Source organism: Rhincodon typus, chromosome 41 (genome assembly GCF_021869965.1).
Source record: "Rhincodon typus isolate 14 chromosome 41, sRhiTyp1.1, whole genome shotgun sequence".
In the NCBI taxonomy this organism is placed as follows: Eukaryota; Metazoa; Chordata; class Chondrichthyes; order Orectolobiformes; family Rhincodontidae; genus Rhincodon; species Rhincodon typus.
Genome location: NC_063372.1, coordinates 11,539,043 through 11,555,780, shown reverse-complemented (window position 1 = coordinate 11,555,780; position 16,738 = coordinate 11,539,043). Strand labels below are relative to the sequence as shown.

Sequence of the window (16,738 nt, the reverse complement as noted above, 5' to 3'; positions counted from 1 at the left end):
CAGAAATTCAAGGAGCTAGGGTGGAAGCTTAGAGCTAGAACAAAGAGTTGTTATCTCTGGTTTGTTACCCGTGCCACGTGCTAGCGAGGCGAGGAATAGGGAGAGAGAGCAGTTGAACACGTGGCTACAGGGATGGTGCAGGAGGGAGGGATTCAGATACCTGGATAATTGGGGCTCATTCTGGGGTAGGTGGGACCTCTACAAACGGGATGGTCTACACCTGAACCAGAGGGGTACCAATATCCTGGGGGGGAAATTTGCTAATGCTCTTTGGGAGGGTTTAAACTAATTCAACAGTGGGGTGGGAACCTGAATTGTAGCTCCAGTGTACAGGAGGTTGAGAGTAGTGAGGTCATAAATAAGGTTTCAAGGTCGCAGGAGTGTACCGGCAGGCAGGAAGGTGGTTTGAAGTGTGTCTACTTCAATGCCAGGAGCATCCGGAATAAGGTGGGTGAACTTGCAGCATGGGTTGGTACCTGGGACTTCGATGTTGTGGCCATTTCGGAGACATGGATAGAGCAGGGACAGGAATGGTTGTTGCAGGTTCCGGGGTTTAGATGTTTCAGTAAGATCAGGGAAGGTGGTAAAAGAGGGGGAGGTGTGGCATTGTTAGTCAAGGACAGTATTACGGTGGCAGAAAGGACATTTGATGACAACTCGTCTACTGAGGTAGTATGGGCTGAGGTTAGAACCAGGAAAGGAGAGGTCACCCTGTTGGGAGTTTTTTATAGGCCTCCGAAAAGTTCCAGAGATGTAGAGGAAAAGATTGCAAAGATGATTCTGGATAGGAGCGAAAGTAACAGGGTAGTTGTTATGGGGGACTTTAACTTTCCAAATATTGACTGGAAACGCTATAGTTCAAGTACTTCAGATGGGTCAGTTTTTGTCCAATGTGTGCAGGAGGGTTTCCTGACACAGTATGTAGATAGGCCAACAAGAGGTGAGGCCACATTGGATTTGGTACTGGGTAATGAACCAAGCCAGGTGTTAGATTTGGAGGTAGGTGAGCACTTTGGTGATAGTGACCACAATTCAGTTACGTTTACTTTGGCGATGGAAAGGGATCGGTATATACCGCAGGGCAAGAGTTATAGCTGGGGGAAAGGCAATTATGAGGCGATGAGGCAAGATTTAGGATGCATAGGATGGAGAAGGAAACTGCAGGGGCTGGGCACAATTGAAATGTGGAGCTTGTTCAAGGAACAGCTACTGTGTGTCCTTGAAGTATGTACCTGTCAGGCAGGGAGGAAGTGGTCGAGCGAGGGAACCATGGTTTACTAAAGAAGTTGAATCTCTTGTCAAGAGGAAGAAGGAGGCTTATGTAGAGATGAGGCGTGAAGGCTCAGTTAGGGCGCTTGAGAGTTACAAGTTAGCCAGGAAGGACCTAAAGAGAGAGCTAAGAAGAGCCAGGAGGGGACATGAGAAGTCTTTAGCAGGTAGGATCAAGGAAAACCCTAAAGCTTTCTATAGGTATGTCAGGAATAAAAGAATGACTAGAGTAAGATTGGGGCCGGTCAAGGACAGTAGTGGGAAGTTGTGCGTGGAGTCTGAAGAGATAGGAGAGGTGCTAAATGAATATTTTTCGTCAGTATTCACACAGGAAAAAGACAATGTAGTCGAGGAGAATACTGAGATACAGTCTATTAGACTAGATGGGATTGAGGTTCATAAGGAGGAGGTGTTAGCAATTCTGGAAGGTGTGAAAATAGATAAGGTCCCCTGGGCCGGATGGGATTTATCCTAGGATTCTCTGGGAAGCGAGAGAGGAGATTGCAGAGCCTTTGGCTTTGATCTTTATGTCGTCATTGTCTTCAGGAATAGTGCCAGAAGATTGGAGACTAGCAAATGTTGTCCCCTTGTTCAAGAAGGGGAGTAGAGACAACCCTAGTAATTATAGACCAGTGAGCCTTACTTCGGTTGTGGGTAAAGTGTTGGAAAGGATTATAAGAGATTGGATTTATAATCATCTAGAAAGGAATAATTTGATTAGGGATAGTCAACACAGTTTTGTGAAGGGTAGGTCGTGCCTCACAAACCTTATTGAGTTCTTTGAGAAGGTGACCAAACAGGTGGATGAGGGTAAAGCGGTTGATGTGGTGTATTTGGATTTCAGTAAAGCGTTTGATAAGGTTCCCCATGGTAGGCTATTGCAGAAAATACGGAGGCATGGGATTGAGGGTGATTTAGCGGTCTGGATCAGAAATTGGCTAGCTGTAAGAAGACAGAGGGTGGTGGTTGATGGGAAATGTTCATCCCGGAGTTCAGTTACTAGTGGTGTACCTCAAGGATCTGTTTTGGGGCCACTGCTGTTTGTCATTTTTATAAATGACCTGGATGAGGGCGTAGAAGGATGGGTTAGTAAATTTGCGGATGACACCAAAGTCGGTGGAGTTGTGGATAGTGCGGAAGGATGTTGCAGTTACAGAGGGACATAGATAAGCTGCAGAGCTGGGCTGAGAGGTGGCAAATGGAGTTTAATGCGGAAAAGTGTGAGGTGATTCACTTTGGAAGGAGTAACAGGAATACAGAGTACTGGGCTAATGGTAAGATTCTTGGTAGTGTGGATGAGCAGAAAGATCTCGGTGTCCATGTGCATAGATCACTGAAAGTTGCCACCCAGGTTGATAGCGTTGTTAAGAAGGCGTACAGTATGTTAGGTTTTATTGGTAGAGGGATTGAGTTTCGGAGCCGTGAGGTCATGTTGCAGCTGTACAAAACTCTGGTGCGGCCGCACTTGGAGTATTGCGTACAGTTCTGGTCACTGCATTATAGGAAGGATGTGGAAGCATTGGAAAGGGTGCAGAGGAGATTTACCAGGATGTTGCCTGGTATGGAGGGAAGGTCTTATGAGGAAAGGCTGAGGGTCTTGAGGCTGTTTTCGTTAGAGAGAAGAAGGTTAAGAGGTGACTTGATAGAGACATACAAGATGATCAGAGGATTAGATAGGGTGGACAGTGGGAGCCTTTTTCCTCGGATGGTGATGGCTAGCATGAGGGGACATAGCTTTAAATTGAGGGGTGATAGATATAGGACAGATGTCAGAGGTAGGTTCTTTACTCAGAGTAGTAAGGGCGTGGAATGCCCTGCCTGCAAAAATAGTAGACTCGCCCACTTTAAGGGCATTTAAATGGTCATTGGATAAACATATGGATGATAATGGAATAGTTTAGGTTAGATGGGCTTCAGATTGGTTTCACAGGTTGGCGCAACATCGAGGGCCGAAGGGCCTGTACTGCGCTGTTATGTTCTATGTTCTAAATTTGTTCATCCAAAGAGTGTGATACTGTGGAACTCTTGACTGCAGAAAGTGGTCAAGGGCAAAATATTAATGTTTTTAGGAAGGAGATAGGTATAGTTCTTGGGATTAAAGTGCTCAAAGAGCATGGGGAGAAAATGAGAAAGGGGATTTGAGGTGGATGTTCAGCAATGATCGTATTGAATGATGGAGTATGTTCGAAGGCTGAATGGCTTACTCCTGCTCCTATCTTCTTTGTCTCTATGTAAACAGGAGGCAAGAGGTGAAGTGAGTACAGAGAACTCGGGGTTGTAGAAGGATACAGAGATCAGGAGGGGATAGATCAGAGGTACAAATGCTTTCGTAGACTCTGATACAGTATACAGGAGCAGGCCATTGACCCCACCTGGATTGTACTGGTGCCTATCGCCCCACCCCAGCTACAAACCTCCTCCATCTCATCCTTAAAATATTCTTGGTTCTGTTGTATTGCCAAAGAATGTTAATAGATAACATCACTGAGGTAAGGAAAATACTCACTTTATTTAAGAAACATCTTATGGCAAAATGAAGCCACAATACTGCAAGCGACAGCAAGACATTTTATCATTTTCTGTGATGATGTGTACTGTTTCTCATTAGCATATCAAACTGAGCCCTTTTATAGCTCTCCTTGCCCCACCAAATCTCTGATTCTACCAATGATATAAAAGCCCTGTGAGCATAACCTTCTATATCTTTCTCCCTCAGATAATTATCTAGCTTTCCCTTAAATGCATCAATCTATTTGCCTAAATGTTATGGCAGTGAGGAATTCTAAGTGACTAACTGATATTTAGGACTAACTGTAATTCAGGAGACACAGCAAAAATTCATTCCTAGATAAAAGAAGCATGGTACAGGGAGGATGAGGCAACCATAGCTGACTAGGGAAGTCAGGGATAGCATAAAAGCAAAAGAGAAAGCATATAATGTGGCAAAGGGCAGTGGGAAGCTTAGAAAGACCAACAGAGGGCAACAGAAAAAAAATAAGGAGGGAAAAGATTAAATATGAGGGTAAGCTAGCCAGTAATATAAATGAAGACTGTAAGAGTTTCTTTAGGTATATAAAGGGCAAAAGAGAGGCAAAAGTGGACATTGAACCACTGGAAAGTGACGCTGGAGAGATAGTGGTGGGGAACAAGGAAATGGCTGAGGAACTGAATAATTACTTTGCGTCAGTCTTCACGGTGGAAGACACAAGTAATATCCCAAAAATTCAACAGAGTTGGGGCAGAGCCGAGTATGGTGGCCGTCACCAAGGAAAAGATGCTAATAAAACTGATTGGCCTGAAGGTGGATAAATCACCTGGACCAGATAGACTACACCCCAGAGTTCTAAAGGAGATAGCTGAAGCGATAGTGGCAGCACTAGTGTGATCTTTCAGGAATTGCTAGAGTCAGGGAGGGTCCCAGAGGACTGGAAAACTGCTAACGTGACACCCCTGTTTAAAAAAGGAGTAAGGCAAAAGACAGAAAATTACAGGCCGATTAGCCTAACCTTGGTCGTGGGTAAGATTTTGGAGCCCATTGTGAAGGATGAGATTTCTGAATATTTGGAAGTGTATGGTAAAATAGGGCACAGTCAGCATGGTTTCATCAAGGGGAGGTCATGCCTGACAAATCTGCTAGAATTCTTTGAGGAAGTAACGATCAGGGTAGATCAAGGAAAGCCAATAGATGTTATTTACCTGGACTTCAAGGAGGCCTTTGACAAGGTGCCACACAGGAGGCTGCTGAGTAAGATAAGGGCCCATGGTGTTAGAGGCAAGATGCTAGCATGAATAGAAGATTGGCTGTCTAACAGAATGCAGAGAGTGGGGATAAAAGGGTCTTTCTCAGGATGGCAGCCAGTGACAAGTGGTGTTCCACAAGGGTCAGTGTTGGGACTGCAACTTTTCACTTTAAACATTAATGATCTCAATGAAGAAACTGTGGGCATTCTGGCTAAGTTTGCAGACAATACAAAGATAGGTGGAGGGACAGGTAGTATTGAGGAGGCGGGGAGGCTGCAGAAGGATTTGGACAGGTTAGGAGAGTGGGCAAAGAAGTGGCAGATGGAGTACAATGTGGGAAAGTGTAAGGTCATGCACTTTGGTAAGAAGAATAAAAGCACGGGAAGAAAGTTCAGACGTCTGAAGTGCAAAGAGACTTGGGAGTTCTAGTCTAGATTTTCTCAAGGTAAACTTGCAGGTTGAGTCAGTAGTCAAGAAGGCAAATGCAATGTTGGCATTTATTTTGAGAGGACTTGAATATTATAGCAGGGATGTACTTCTGAGGCTTTATAAGGCCCTGGTCAGGCCACATTTGGAATATTGTGTGCTGGTTTGGGCCCCATATCTCAGGAAAGATGTACTGACCCTGGAGTGGGTTCAGAGGAGGTTCACGAGAATGGTCCCAGGAATGAGAAACGTAAAATATGAGGAATGTTTGAGGAATCTGGGACTATACTCATTGGAGTTTAGAAGGATGAGGGGGGATCTAACTGAAACTTACAGAATACGGAATGGCCTGGACAGAGTGGATGTTGGGAAGATGCTTCCATTGGTAGGAGAGACGAGGACCTGAGGCCACAGCCTTAGAGTAAAGGGAAGACCTTTTAGATCAGAGATAAGGAGAAACTTATTCAGCCAGAGAGTGATTGAATCTATGGAATTCACAGCCACAGAAGGCTGTGGAGGTGAGGTGAGGTCATTTGAGTACGTTTAAGACTGAGATAGAGAGGTTCTTGATTATCAAGGGGATCAAGGGTTACAGAGAGAATGGGGTTGAGAAACTTACCAGCCATGATTGAATGGCGGAGCAGACTCGATGGGCTGAATGGCCTAATTTCTGCTCCTATGTCTTATGGCCTTATTTAGTGCTTAGTTCTTGTCTCCCTCGTGGATGAAAATGCCTTCTCTAAGGTCACCCTGTCAAACCTGAGCATAATCTTTTAAAGGCTTTTCAAACAGCAAGAGATTGATTCTCCTTCAGATAGGAACATTATTTTCTGTACTAAATTCATTAGGTTCCATTACTTTATCCAGGTTTCATTTGTCTTGCTATAGAAGAGAGCTTCTAGCATCAAAATCAATTCAACATGCCGACTTTCATTAAGGATGCCACCAGCCAAGTAGTAAGAATGCTAGACTGAACAGGCCACTTGTGACAATGTGTTTGAACTGGTTACAGAATATAAGGCCACATGTACAGTTTCACTCCACATCTGATGACAGGAAGTCAATGATGAAAATCCCATTACTTAAATGATAAGCCATTGTCTTCACCTGACAACACAATCCATGTCAAAGTCCAGTTCAAAGAATCACTTTGCAAAAAAACTAAAGGGGTCGGCTGAAAATATTTAAAAACGTTTCGTACAGTCCGTAAAACAAAACCAACTACCTTAAATGTTGAGCGCTCTTTGGTGATTTTATACAAGTACACCGGTTCATGGTGATGATAATAGAAAGTAAACAAAAGGAAATCTAATGTTTCTACCCACTTAGTCATGGAGTTATACAGCACGGAAACAGACCCTTCAGTCCAACTTGTCCATGTCGACCAGATATCCCAATTTGACCTAGTCCCATTTGCCAGCATTTGGCCCATATTCCTCTAAAGCCTTCCTATTCAGGTGCGTTTTAAATGTTGTAATTGTACCTGCCTCCTCCTTCACCTTTGGCAGCTCGTTCGACACATGCATGCCCTCTGCGTGCGAAAAAGCTGCCCCTCCGGTCCCTTTATAAATTTTTCCCCTCTCACCTTAAACCTATGTCCCCTAGTTTGGACTCCCCTACCCTGGGAAAAAGACCTTGGCTATTCACCCTATCCATGACCCTCATGATTTTATAAACCTCTTGAAGTCTAATAATTTCTAATTTAAAATGGCCTAGAAGCATTTGTATTTCACTACAAATCATTAAAGTTCCATAATTACATGATTCTTTGTCACAAAATCATTTCAAATCTCTTCATCTTCAGCCACACTCACTGCTGCTTGAACTTTTTACAAACACCTTTTTGAAGGTACAGATACACAATAACTATCCTACTCTGATCCTTTGTCTTGCTTCATCAAAAGAATACATCAAGTTAGTTAAATATGCCCTCCACAAATCAATGCTGACTCTCCTTCATTGGTCTGTATTTGTTAAAGTGGCTGCTAATTTTCTGCTTTTACTGGTCTTAAACAAACCTGGCAATTACGTGCCTGTCAGTTTATCTCCTATTTTAGATAAGCCTGCAGTGGTCTGGTACTATCCTTCTATCTAAGGAGGATTGGAAGATCACCTCTGCAATTTGTGCCCATACCTCCCCCAAACTTAGTAAATTAATAACGTGTTTTTAGAAGTCCATACGATATGCAAAACCTTTTAACAGATAGGTGCATGGGTAATAGTTGCTTAAATATATTAATAACTTCCAGTCTGTGATTCACAATTTTGGCACATTAATGTTTGTGTCATTCTAGCTACCAGCTTAACATTGACAAGATTTGTGCATACACTAGTGGCTACGTGATCGTATGCTATAAACCTAGCAGAGTACGTGGATCTGCTGAAAAAGACTCTTCCAAGTTCTTTGGTTATGTTGGTGTTATAGTGACCTCCAGTGGTAGGTGGCATGTATGGAAACATGTGAATCTATTGCTTTTTGCTGGTGGTGAATTTCCTGTCATGTTGCTCACAGATTCATATGGATTGGGTTCTTAGCTGGCGGATGATCGGCCACATGTGGATTCTTTGTGCTTACTCCTCCATTACAGTCCATTTATCTAATCTTTGTCATCTTTAATTTATGCAGCGTTTTAAATGTTTTACATGTTATGATTCCAGACCAGCAACACAAGTTATGGTCTGGTTAGGAACTGGTAATCTCTTATCTTTTTAAAGCAGATAAAGGTGAGATCCAGAGGACTTGCTAAGAGAATAAAGCCATACAATTCCTTGGACAAACAACAATACCTTACTAGTCAAGTTAAAACAATGTTCTAATGCTCAGAATAAATAAATGGTAAATGTGTATAATAGACTGTGATCGAATACCCTACAGCACACATCGAATAGCAAATGCGATCGAGTCAGATACCACAGATTTGTTACGAATTTCCCCAGACAGTTGATGACCCATCATGTCGTTAAACTTCAGAAGGGATGATAATTCTTCACTTTTGCTAACCTGACATTGAAACCCTGAGTCACTCTGTCATGGATTGCCTTGAAGTGTACTCCCATTCAATTTGATTGCCTTCTTTGCCTTGGTCTGTACTCCACTAAACTCCAAAACTGCACTTCAGTACTCATTCACAAGCATAATTCCAGCTCTTCATTTGACAGCCAGCTTCACCAAGCCATTTATGCCCCTGGATTTTTCTTCCAGCTCCAGTCACTGTTTGTGAGCTTCTCAACCTCTCTTAGCTGCACTGAAGTAGTGGTAGACTTCATCTGAGCACTTATGACTAACCTGCAACGCCAGACCCAAGGACCATCTGACCGTTGCAGCTCCCCAGCAGTCTGCATCCTGACTTAACTGCTTACTTATTCCTAGAATGTCTTCTGGACTTATAACAGCACACAGCTATCTAGCTGTTCTTGACTACTAGCACCTTCCCTAAGTGGAATCTGCATGGTCCAGCTGCCTTCTCGGCGATACAACTAACTGGATCATTCCGAACATGGAGTCTGCTACTGACTCAGCTTATTCTCCAACTAACTGTGACTTTTGGACTCCTTCAGTGATGCCCAAACTGTCCTAAGTAACTTACTGAAAACATTGTACTGAACCCGTTTGCTATTGCTGGGCAGAATTGAATGCTGCCACGTAACAACTCTAACTGATTGTGCTCTGAATCCGTTGTTGGCTTGTAAGCACAAAAAATCCTTACAAAAAGAAGAATCATTACACCCCATTAGTTTGCTGATATTGAAGTGGGACAATTCTAAGCAAGGATCCGAACCTGATTTTTTTAACTAAATGAAACAGAATGCAAATGCCATCTGAAGCAAAAACAGAAATTTCTGGTGAAACTAAGTTCTGAAGTTACTATCTTCCCACTGATTCTGCAGACCTGTTGAGTTTTGCCAGCAATTTCTGTCTTTGTTTCTGATTTTTTAAAAAAAAATTCTTGAGGCTATCTCATTTCCTGGAGAGAATATGATTTTGATCTGCTTCAAGAAGGACGACCATCATCCCCGTACCTAAGAAAGCACATGCAACATGCCTTAATGACTACCGCCCAGTGGCTCCAACCTCCGTAATCATGAAATGCTTCAAGAGGTTGGTTGTGGTCTACATCACCTTGAGCCTCCCAGCCTGCCTCGATCCGCTGCAATTTGCCTACCGATGTAAGAGGTCCACAGCGGATGCCATTTCCTTAGCCCTGCACTCATCCCTGGAACATCTGGATGACAAGTTAACCTACATCAGACTCCCACTTGTTGTCTACAGCTCCACCTTCAACACTATAATGCCCTCCAGACTGATTTCAAAACTCTGGGACCTCGATCTCTGCTCCGCCCTCTGCAACTGCATCCTTTGCTTTCTGACCCACAGACCACAATTCGTGAAGATAGATAACTGCACCTCCTCCTTGATAACCCTCAACACTGGTGTCCCCCCCCACCGTGCGTTCTCCGCTCCCTACTATATTCCCTGTACACCCTTGACTGTGCCGCCAAATTCTGAACGAACACCATCTACAAGTTTGCTGACGACACCACTTTTTGGTAGGACGGATATCAAACAATGATTATTCAGAATACAGAAAGGAGATAGAGGGCTTGGTGTTGTGGTGCAATGACAATCTCTCTCTCTCGATGTCAGCAAAACAAAAGAACTGATCATTTCCTTCAGAAAGAAAGGCGGAGAACACACCCCCACCTACATCAACAGAGTGGAGGTTGAGGGTTGAGAGCATCAAGTTCCTAGGAGTGATGATAACTAACAACCTGTCCTGGACTTTCCACATAGATGTTACAGTAAAGAAGGCACAACAATGTCTCTTCTACCTCAGGCGGCTTAGGAAATTTGGTATGTCCGTAAGGACACTCACCAACTTTTATAGATGCGCCGTATAAAGCACACTATCCAGGTGCAAGACGGCCTAGTATGGCAACTGCTCTGCCAAGAACGTGAGAAACTACGGGAAACTTGTGTGCACAGCCCAGACCATCACGGAAGCCAACCTTCCATCCATGGATAACATCGTGTAGAGCTGGATGAACACAGCAGGCCAAGCAGCATCAGAGGAGCAGGAAAGCTGACGTTTCGGGTCGAGACCCTTCTTCAGAAATGGGGGAGGGGAAGGGGATTCTGAAATAAATAGGAAGAGAGGGGGAGGCGGATAGAAGATGGATAGAGGAGAAGATGGGTGGAGAGGAGACAGACAGGTCAAAGAGGCGGGGTTGGAGCCAGTAAAGGTGAATGTAGGTGGGGAGTTAGGGAGGGGATAGGTCGGTCCAGGGAGGACGGACAGGTCAAGGAGGCGGGATGAGGTTAGTGGGTAGGAGATGGGGGTGGGTCTTGAGGTGGGGGCAAGCTGGGCTGGTTTTGGGATGCGGTCGGGGGAGGGGAGATTTTGAAGCTTGTGAAGTCCACATTGATACCCTTGGGCTGCAGGGTTCCCAAGCGGAATATGAGGTGCTGTTCCTGCAACCTTTGGGTGGCATCGTTGTAGCACTGCAGGAGGCCCAGGATGGACATGTTGTCCAAGGAGTGGAAGGGGCAGTTGAAATGGTTCGCGACTGGGAGGTGTAGTTGTTTGTTGCGAATTGAGCGTAGGTGTTCTGCAAAGCAGTCCCCAAGCCTCCGCTTGGTTTCCCCGATGTCGAGGAGGCCACAATGGGAACAGCGGATATAGTATAGCACATTAGCAGATGTGCAGGTGAACATCTGCTTGATGTGGAAGGTCTTCTTGGGGCCTGGGATGAGGGTGAGGGGGGAGATGTAGGGGCAGGTGTAGCACTTGCTCCGGTTGCACGGAAAAGTGCTGGGTGTGGTGGGGCTGGAGGGGAGTGTGGAGCGGACAAGGGAGTCACGGAGAGAGTGGTCCCTCCGGAAAGCAGATAAGGGTGGGGAGGGAAAAATGTCTTTGGTAGTGGGGTCAGATTGCAGATGGCAGAAGTGTCAGAGGATGATGCGTTGGATTCGGAGATTGGTGGGGTGGTACGTGAGGACGAGGGGGATTCTGTTTTGGTTGTTATTGCGAGTAGGGGGTGTGAGGGATGAGTTGCGGGAAATGCGAGAGACATGGTTGAGGGCATTTTCGACCACTTTGGAGGGGAAGTTGCAGTCCTTGAAAAACGAGGACATCTGGGATGTCCGGGAGTGGAATGCCTCATCTCTGGAGCAGATGCGGCGGAGGCGAAGGAATTGGGAATAGGGGATGGCCTTTTTGCAGGAAGGTGGGTGAGAGGAGGTGTATTCTAGGTAGCTGTGGGAGTCGGTAGGCTTGAAATGGATATCGGTTTCCAGGCGGATGCCAGAGATGGAGACAGAGAGGTCCAGGAAGGAGAGAGAGGTATCCAAGATGGTCCAGGTGAACTTAAGGTTGGGGTGGAAGGTGTTAGTGAAGTGGATGAACCATTCGAGCTCCTCATGGGAGCACGAGGTGGCGCTGATACAGTCCTCGATGTAACGGAGGAAAAGGTGGGGGATAGGGCCAGTGTACCTTTGGAAGAGGGATTGTTCCACGTATCCTACAAAGAGGCAGGCATAGCTTGGGCCCATGCGGGTACCCATGGCCACCCCCTTTGTCTGTAGGAAGTGGGAGGAATTGAAAGAGAAGTTGTTGAGGGTGAGGACGAGTTTGGCTAAGTGGATGAGGGTGTCAGTGAAGGGGGATTGGTGGGGCCTGCGGGACAGGAAGAAGCGGAGGGCCTTCAGGCCATCTGCATGGGGAATGCAGGTGTTTAGGGACTGGACGTCCATGGTAAAGATGAGGTATTGGAGACCAGGGAATTGGAAGTTTTGGAGGAGGTGGAGGGCGTGGGTGGTGTCACGGACGAGGGTCGGGAGTTCCTGGACCAAGGGGGAGAAAATGGAGTCGAGATAGGTGGAGATAAGTTCGGTGGGGCAGGAGCAAGTGGAGACAATGGGTCAAATCAGGGCAGTCAGGTTTGTGGATTTTGGGAAGGAGATAGAAACGGGCGGTGCGGGGTTGGGGAATGATGAGGTTAGAGGCTGTGGATGGGAGGTCACCTGAAGTGATGAGGTTGGGGATGGTTTGGGAGATGATGGTTTGGTGGTCGGGGGTGGGATCATGATCAAGGGGACGGTAGGAGGAGGTGTCAGAGAGCTGGCATCTGGCCTTGGCAATGTAGAGGTCAGTGCGCCATACTACAACTGCGCCTCCCTTGTCCGCGGGTTTTATGGTGAGGTTGGGATTGGAGTGGAGGGCTGCATGTTCTGTGGGGGAGAGGTTGGAGTGGGTGAGAGAGGTGGAGAGGTTGAGGCGATCGATGTCTTGATGGCAGGACTCCATTTACACTTCTCACTGCCACAGAAAGGCTGCCAACATCATCAAAGACCTCTCCTACAACTTTTTCTGTCAAGCAGACTATAGAGAAGCTTAAACGCACGCACCCAGTTCAAGAACAGCTTCTTCCCTGCTGATGTTAGACTGATGAATTGACTCTAACTTCAGATAATGTTGAACTTGTTAGTGTTGATCTTGCTTCTCGCACCTCCTGTGCACTGTAACCTGTGTGCCTCACTCTTAAGCACCCTATGATCTGTATGTCCATGATTACTATGATCTGCCTGTACTGCTGGCAAACAAAGCTTTTCAGTGTACTTGAGTACATGTGACTACAATAAATCATATCAAATAAGCTTATGAAAATAAATTTGCTTGCTTTACAGTTCTAATACCTACTTCAAATGTAGGGGAGCCCAAGTGAGCTTTGATATTGGCAGCGATTACAAGAGGATTACTGTACTTCAGACTCTGCTTTGGGCTGCTTTTGGAATTGGCTGAGAGTCACTCAGATTGTAAAATACATATTGACACAACTACATCAGTAATGAGTCACTGCAAAGGCCAGTCTTGAAAGTTTCCAATTCCATGACCAAAACTATGGCAATCTCCTGAGTCCAGGGGTGCATTATGCAAAGTGGAGGATAGTTAACATGGCACAAATGTGATGTGTAAGATAAATCTCAGTTGTTTATGATAATGTTTGATGGAGGGGATTGATCAAATCATTTTCATCTGGCCAAGTATAGTTATACAGCCATGAAAACCAAAATCTAATCCTCCCAAGATCCAATGTTGATGCTGGCCTGGTGTAGAAGAATCGTCTCTCTGGAGATGAGTAGAGCAGATTGTTGAGGCTGAGCAAGATCAGAGTTTGGGGAATTTGAGAGCTGAAACAGAAGTAGACTGTGTAGTGTGAGGGATCAGACACATGCTTCTATAAACAATCTCCAAACATTAAACTAGTTGATTTGCCACAAATGAATACTCCTTTTTAACATTGTCTTGTTTCTGGAGCTTAGGTAGGTTGAATTTTCACCCTCGTCATTGAAAAAACCTCAAACTAATTATTTTGATCTGTTAAAATGATAAATACTAATTTAGCTTTTACATTCTGATACTGTAGGCTAATGTGGAGTTGTGCTGTGGGTGAATTGGGTCAGATTAATTTGATTGTCCTAATCCACCAGCATGGAGGAAGTGGTGAGCAGCCTTGGTTATATCAAGATGGGTTAGAAGCAGTGACATGAGATTCTGCATGTCCTGAGAACTTGAGGTTGTGCCGGAAGAACAATTTGCTGGTGCACATTTATGATATGCATATACACAAACTTCTAATGTATGGTTCCTGGCTCTGTACAATCAGTGTTCTTTTCCAAGCACCTATTTAATGTTCAATCTATCTTTATTTTGCTGCCTTTACAATGAAGCTTTCCTATTTTGAAAGGACATTGTGACTTTTGTTCAGCAGTTACATGGTTAACTGTAAATTCCCAAACAATTGTCCGAGTGAAGTGATTTAACATTTAGAAATGCTGAACAATGGAGTGCATATAAACTTAAAAATCATATCGTCAAGTGTTTTGTGTAAAGTCTGGCTCAGTACTAACTTATAACTGTGTGTTGCCCTTTATTGGTATTGGAGCACCTATAAATAATGCTTCTCTTAGAAATGTTCATCATACTGTCATGGCTGCTCCTTTTATTTATCTCCTTAGATCCGAGTGAACAGCTCTGAGAAATTTAAAGTAAAGCAAGTAGATGATGAAAAGGAGCTAGAAATTGCAGGGGTGTGGAGTTGGATTGTGGAATCGACAGCGTCCATGTTAAAGGAAAAAGTGAATGAAACTTACATTAACGTCGATCTTTTCAGCAACAAAACCTGCTTCAAAGTGGAACCGAGCAACACAGAGGCTCAGTATGACGTTCTATTGACAAAACGTGAGTTTTTCTTACTGTATATCTATTCACTTTCTTACTGTATATCTATGCTGTCACCTTCTCTCTAATGGAACTGCTTTCATAATGTTGATTGTTACTATTGGGGATTTTTTTCAATATCTATTTCCTTGTGTAAATGTCTTGCCAATTGCTTCTATCTGCAAACAGTTTGCTACAAATTGATCCTGCAGCTTTATAAACCAAACAACAATTAAAAACAGGCCAAATCAAAGTATCCTTTTTGATTTTGGTGAAATGCTTACAAGAGTATATAATATGTCCACTATATCACTGATTTTCTGGAAAACCGGGAAATATTACCCTATTGGAGCCTGTCTAATACAGGTTAAATAGTCCCAGATGATTTTTTTTTACAAGGAAGCAGGATGACACAAGCAAATTACCAACACAGTACATGTATATTTGTTGTAACTCTTTAAATATAAAATATTCCTTTTTTTTCTTCCTTAGACAAATATCTCTGGAATTCAGTCAGCCTATGATATATGTTAGATGCAGAATTTTTCATTCTTGTGTTGAATTGTACTGAGGTCGAAGCCTACAGACTTCATCCCTCTCCACAATCTGCCCCAAGTGATTGTGTACTTCACATATGTTTATCTGCAAGCTATTTGACTGTGAATTGTGGAAACTGCCTCATCTGAACTTGATGGTCCTGCGTAAATTTTTTTTTAGGGGGGGCGGTAAAGCACAGCCAGTTCAGTATGACTTTTTTTTTAAAAGTTTGACTTATTGAATCCTCAGTATCCAATGGACTGTAGGTATTAACTAAGTCATTTGAACAGTTCTGAAGGAAGCAGGGCTTTTTTTTTCTTAAAGAATTTTTTTAGTCTGTATATTTGTTGAACAACTTCATGGTGCATTCTTCTCCTCTCCGTCCTATCCTTTCCAGGTTTTGATCCACAGCTGATCCTTATCTTCACTTTTGGGCTCCTGCTGTTTTTCTATTCCGAGACCTTAAGCAGGTAAGATGGAGGGAAGGAGTAAAATAATTTTGCACAACCAAATAAACGTTAGAGACACAGCAAGTAAGCTAAAGATGGTGATGGTTAATGTTTTGTTTTTTTTTTAAAAAAACATGTAGTTGTAGTTGTAAATGGGTATTGATTTTTAAAAAGTACTTAAGTTTTGAATATCTCACTTCAGACGTAATAGAAACCTGCTGTCACTTTTTCGTAAGAGAGGGGAATGTGTTGGCCTTCTGTAAATAGTGTACTATTCGACATGAACAGTTCATCCTTTCCCTTGCGCAAACTCTCTCATAGCCACCTGCTCAAAAGTAGTCATCTAGAGGTTTCTATCTTTACCAAAGCCATCTCGACCACTTCCTCATTTCTTTTTTAACAGCCATGTTGTCCTGCTTGCTGCAAATCTGCAGTTGTACTCCACCCCTGCGAAATGTGTCTGTTTACCCCCCCGCCTCTGCCCCATCCATTTGTAATGCTCTACAAATTCCAACATTTCTCTAGCCTTGCACCCATCTCAACCCAGGTACTACAATTAATCTACTCAGCAAATCTCTTGCCTCTCTTGGCCCTTGTGGTTTCACTCTTTTTTTAATCCCTGCTGTTTATATGGTATACTTCCTCATTTCATTCTTGAATCCAAAGGCTGCAGGGTGGAGCACAATTTGTGTGTCATTGCCCTTATGTGCAACATTTTAAAAGCAGCACAATGATCTGATACCAGAAGCACTTCATAAGTATGTATTAAAAGTAGGTAGTGCATCTAAAAGCAATGCAAGACCCAGGTAGAAGCGGCAGTGCAACAAACCAATCTAAATAGGCAGTGCAATTAAATGCCGTACTACAAGAACCAGGTGACAGCAGCAGTGCAGCAAAGCATGGGCAAAAGGCAACTAAAGAGGCCATGCAGCAAAACGCATCAGAATGGGCAGCACATTGTAAACATAATGCAACGCATAGGCCAGGCAACCACGGATGTGCTGCAAAATACGTTGGGATAGATAGTGCACTTAAAGACCTTGCAAGAATCAAGCAGCAATGGCATTTGCAGTAAAGCGCATCAGAATGGGCAGCACA

General features: G+C 44.0%; 2 protein-coding genes across 5 annotated transcripts in view; both read left to right on the top strand.

Moving 5' to 3' along the window:
• The window catches only part of dnajc14 (DnaJ (Hsp40) homolog, subfamily C, member 14), a 248,787-nt gene that overhangs the window by 170,661 nt on the left and 61,388 nt on the right, over nt 1–16,738 (top strand). The window lies entirely within an intron of this gene.
• Nucleotides 14,434–16,738, top strand: part of nemp1 (nuclear envelope integral membrane protein 1) — a 10,351-nt gene continuing 8,046 nt past the window's right edge. Inside the window, exons 1-2 of the mRNA XM_048618998.1 lie at nt 14,434–14,675; nt 15,589–15,661. Of these exons, the coding sequence (XP_048474955.1) occupies nt 14,558–14,675; nt 15,589–15,661 (191 nt within the window). The 5' untranslated portion in view covers nt 14,434–14,557. The remainder of the gene's footprint in view (nt 14,676–15,588; nt 15,662–16,738) is intronic.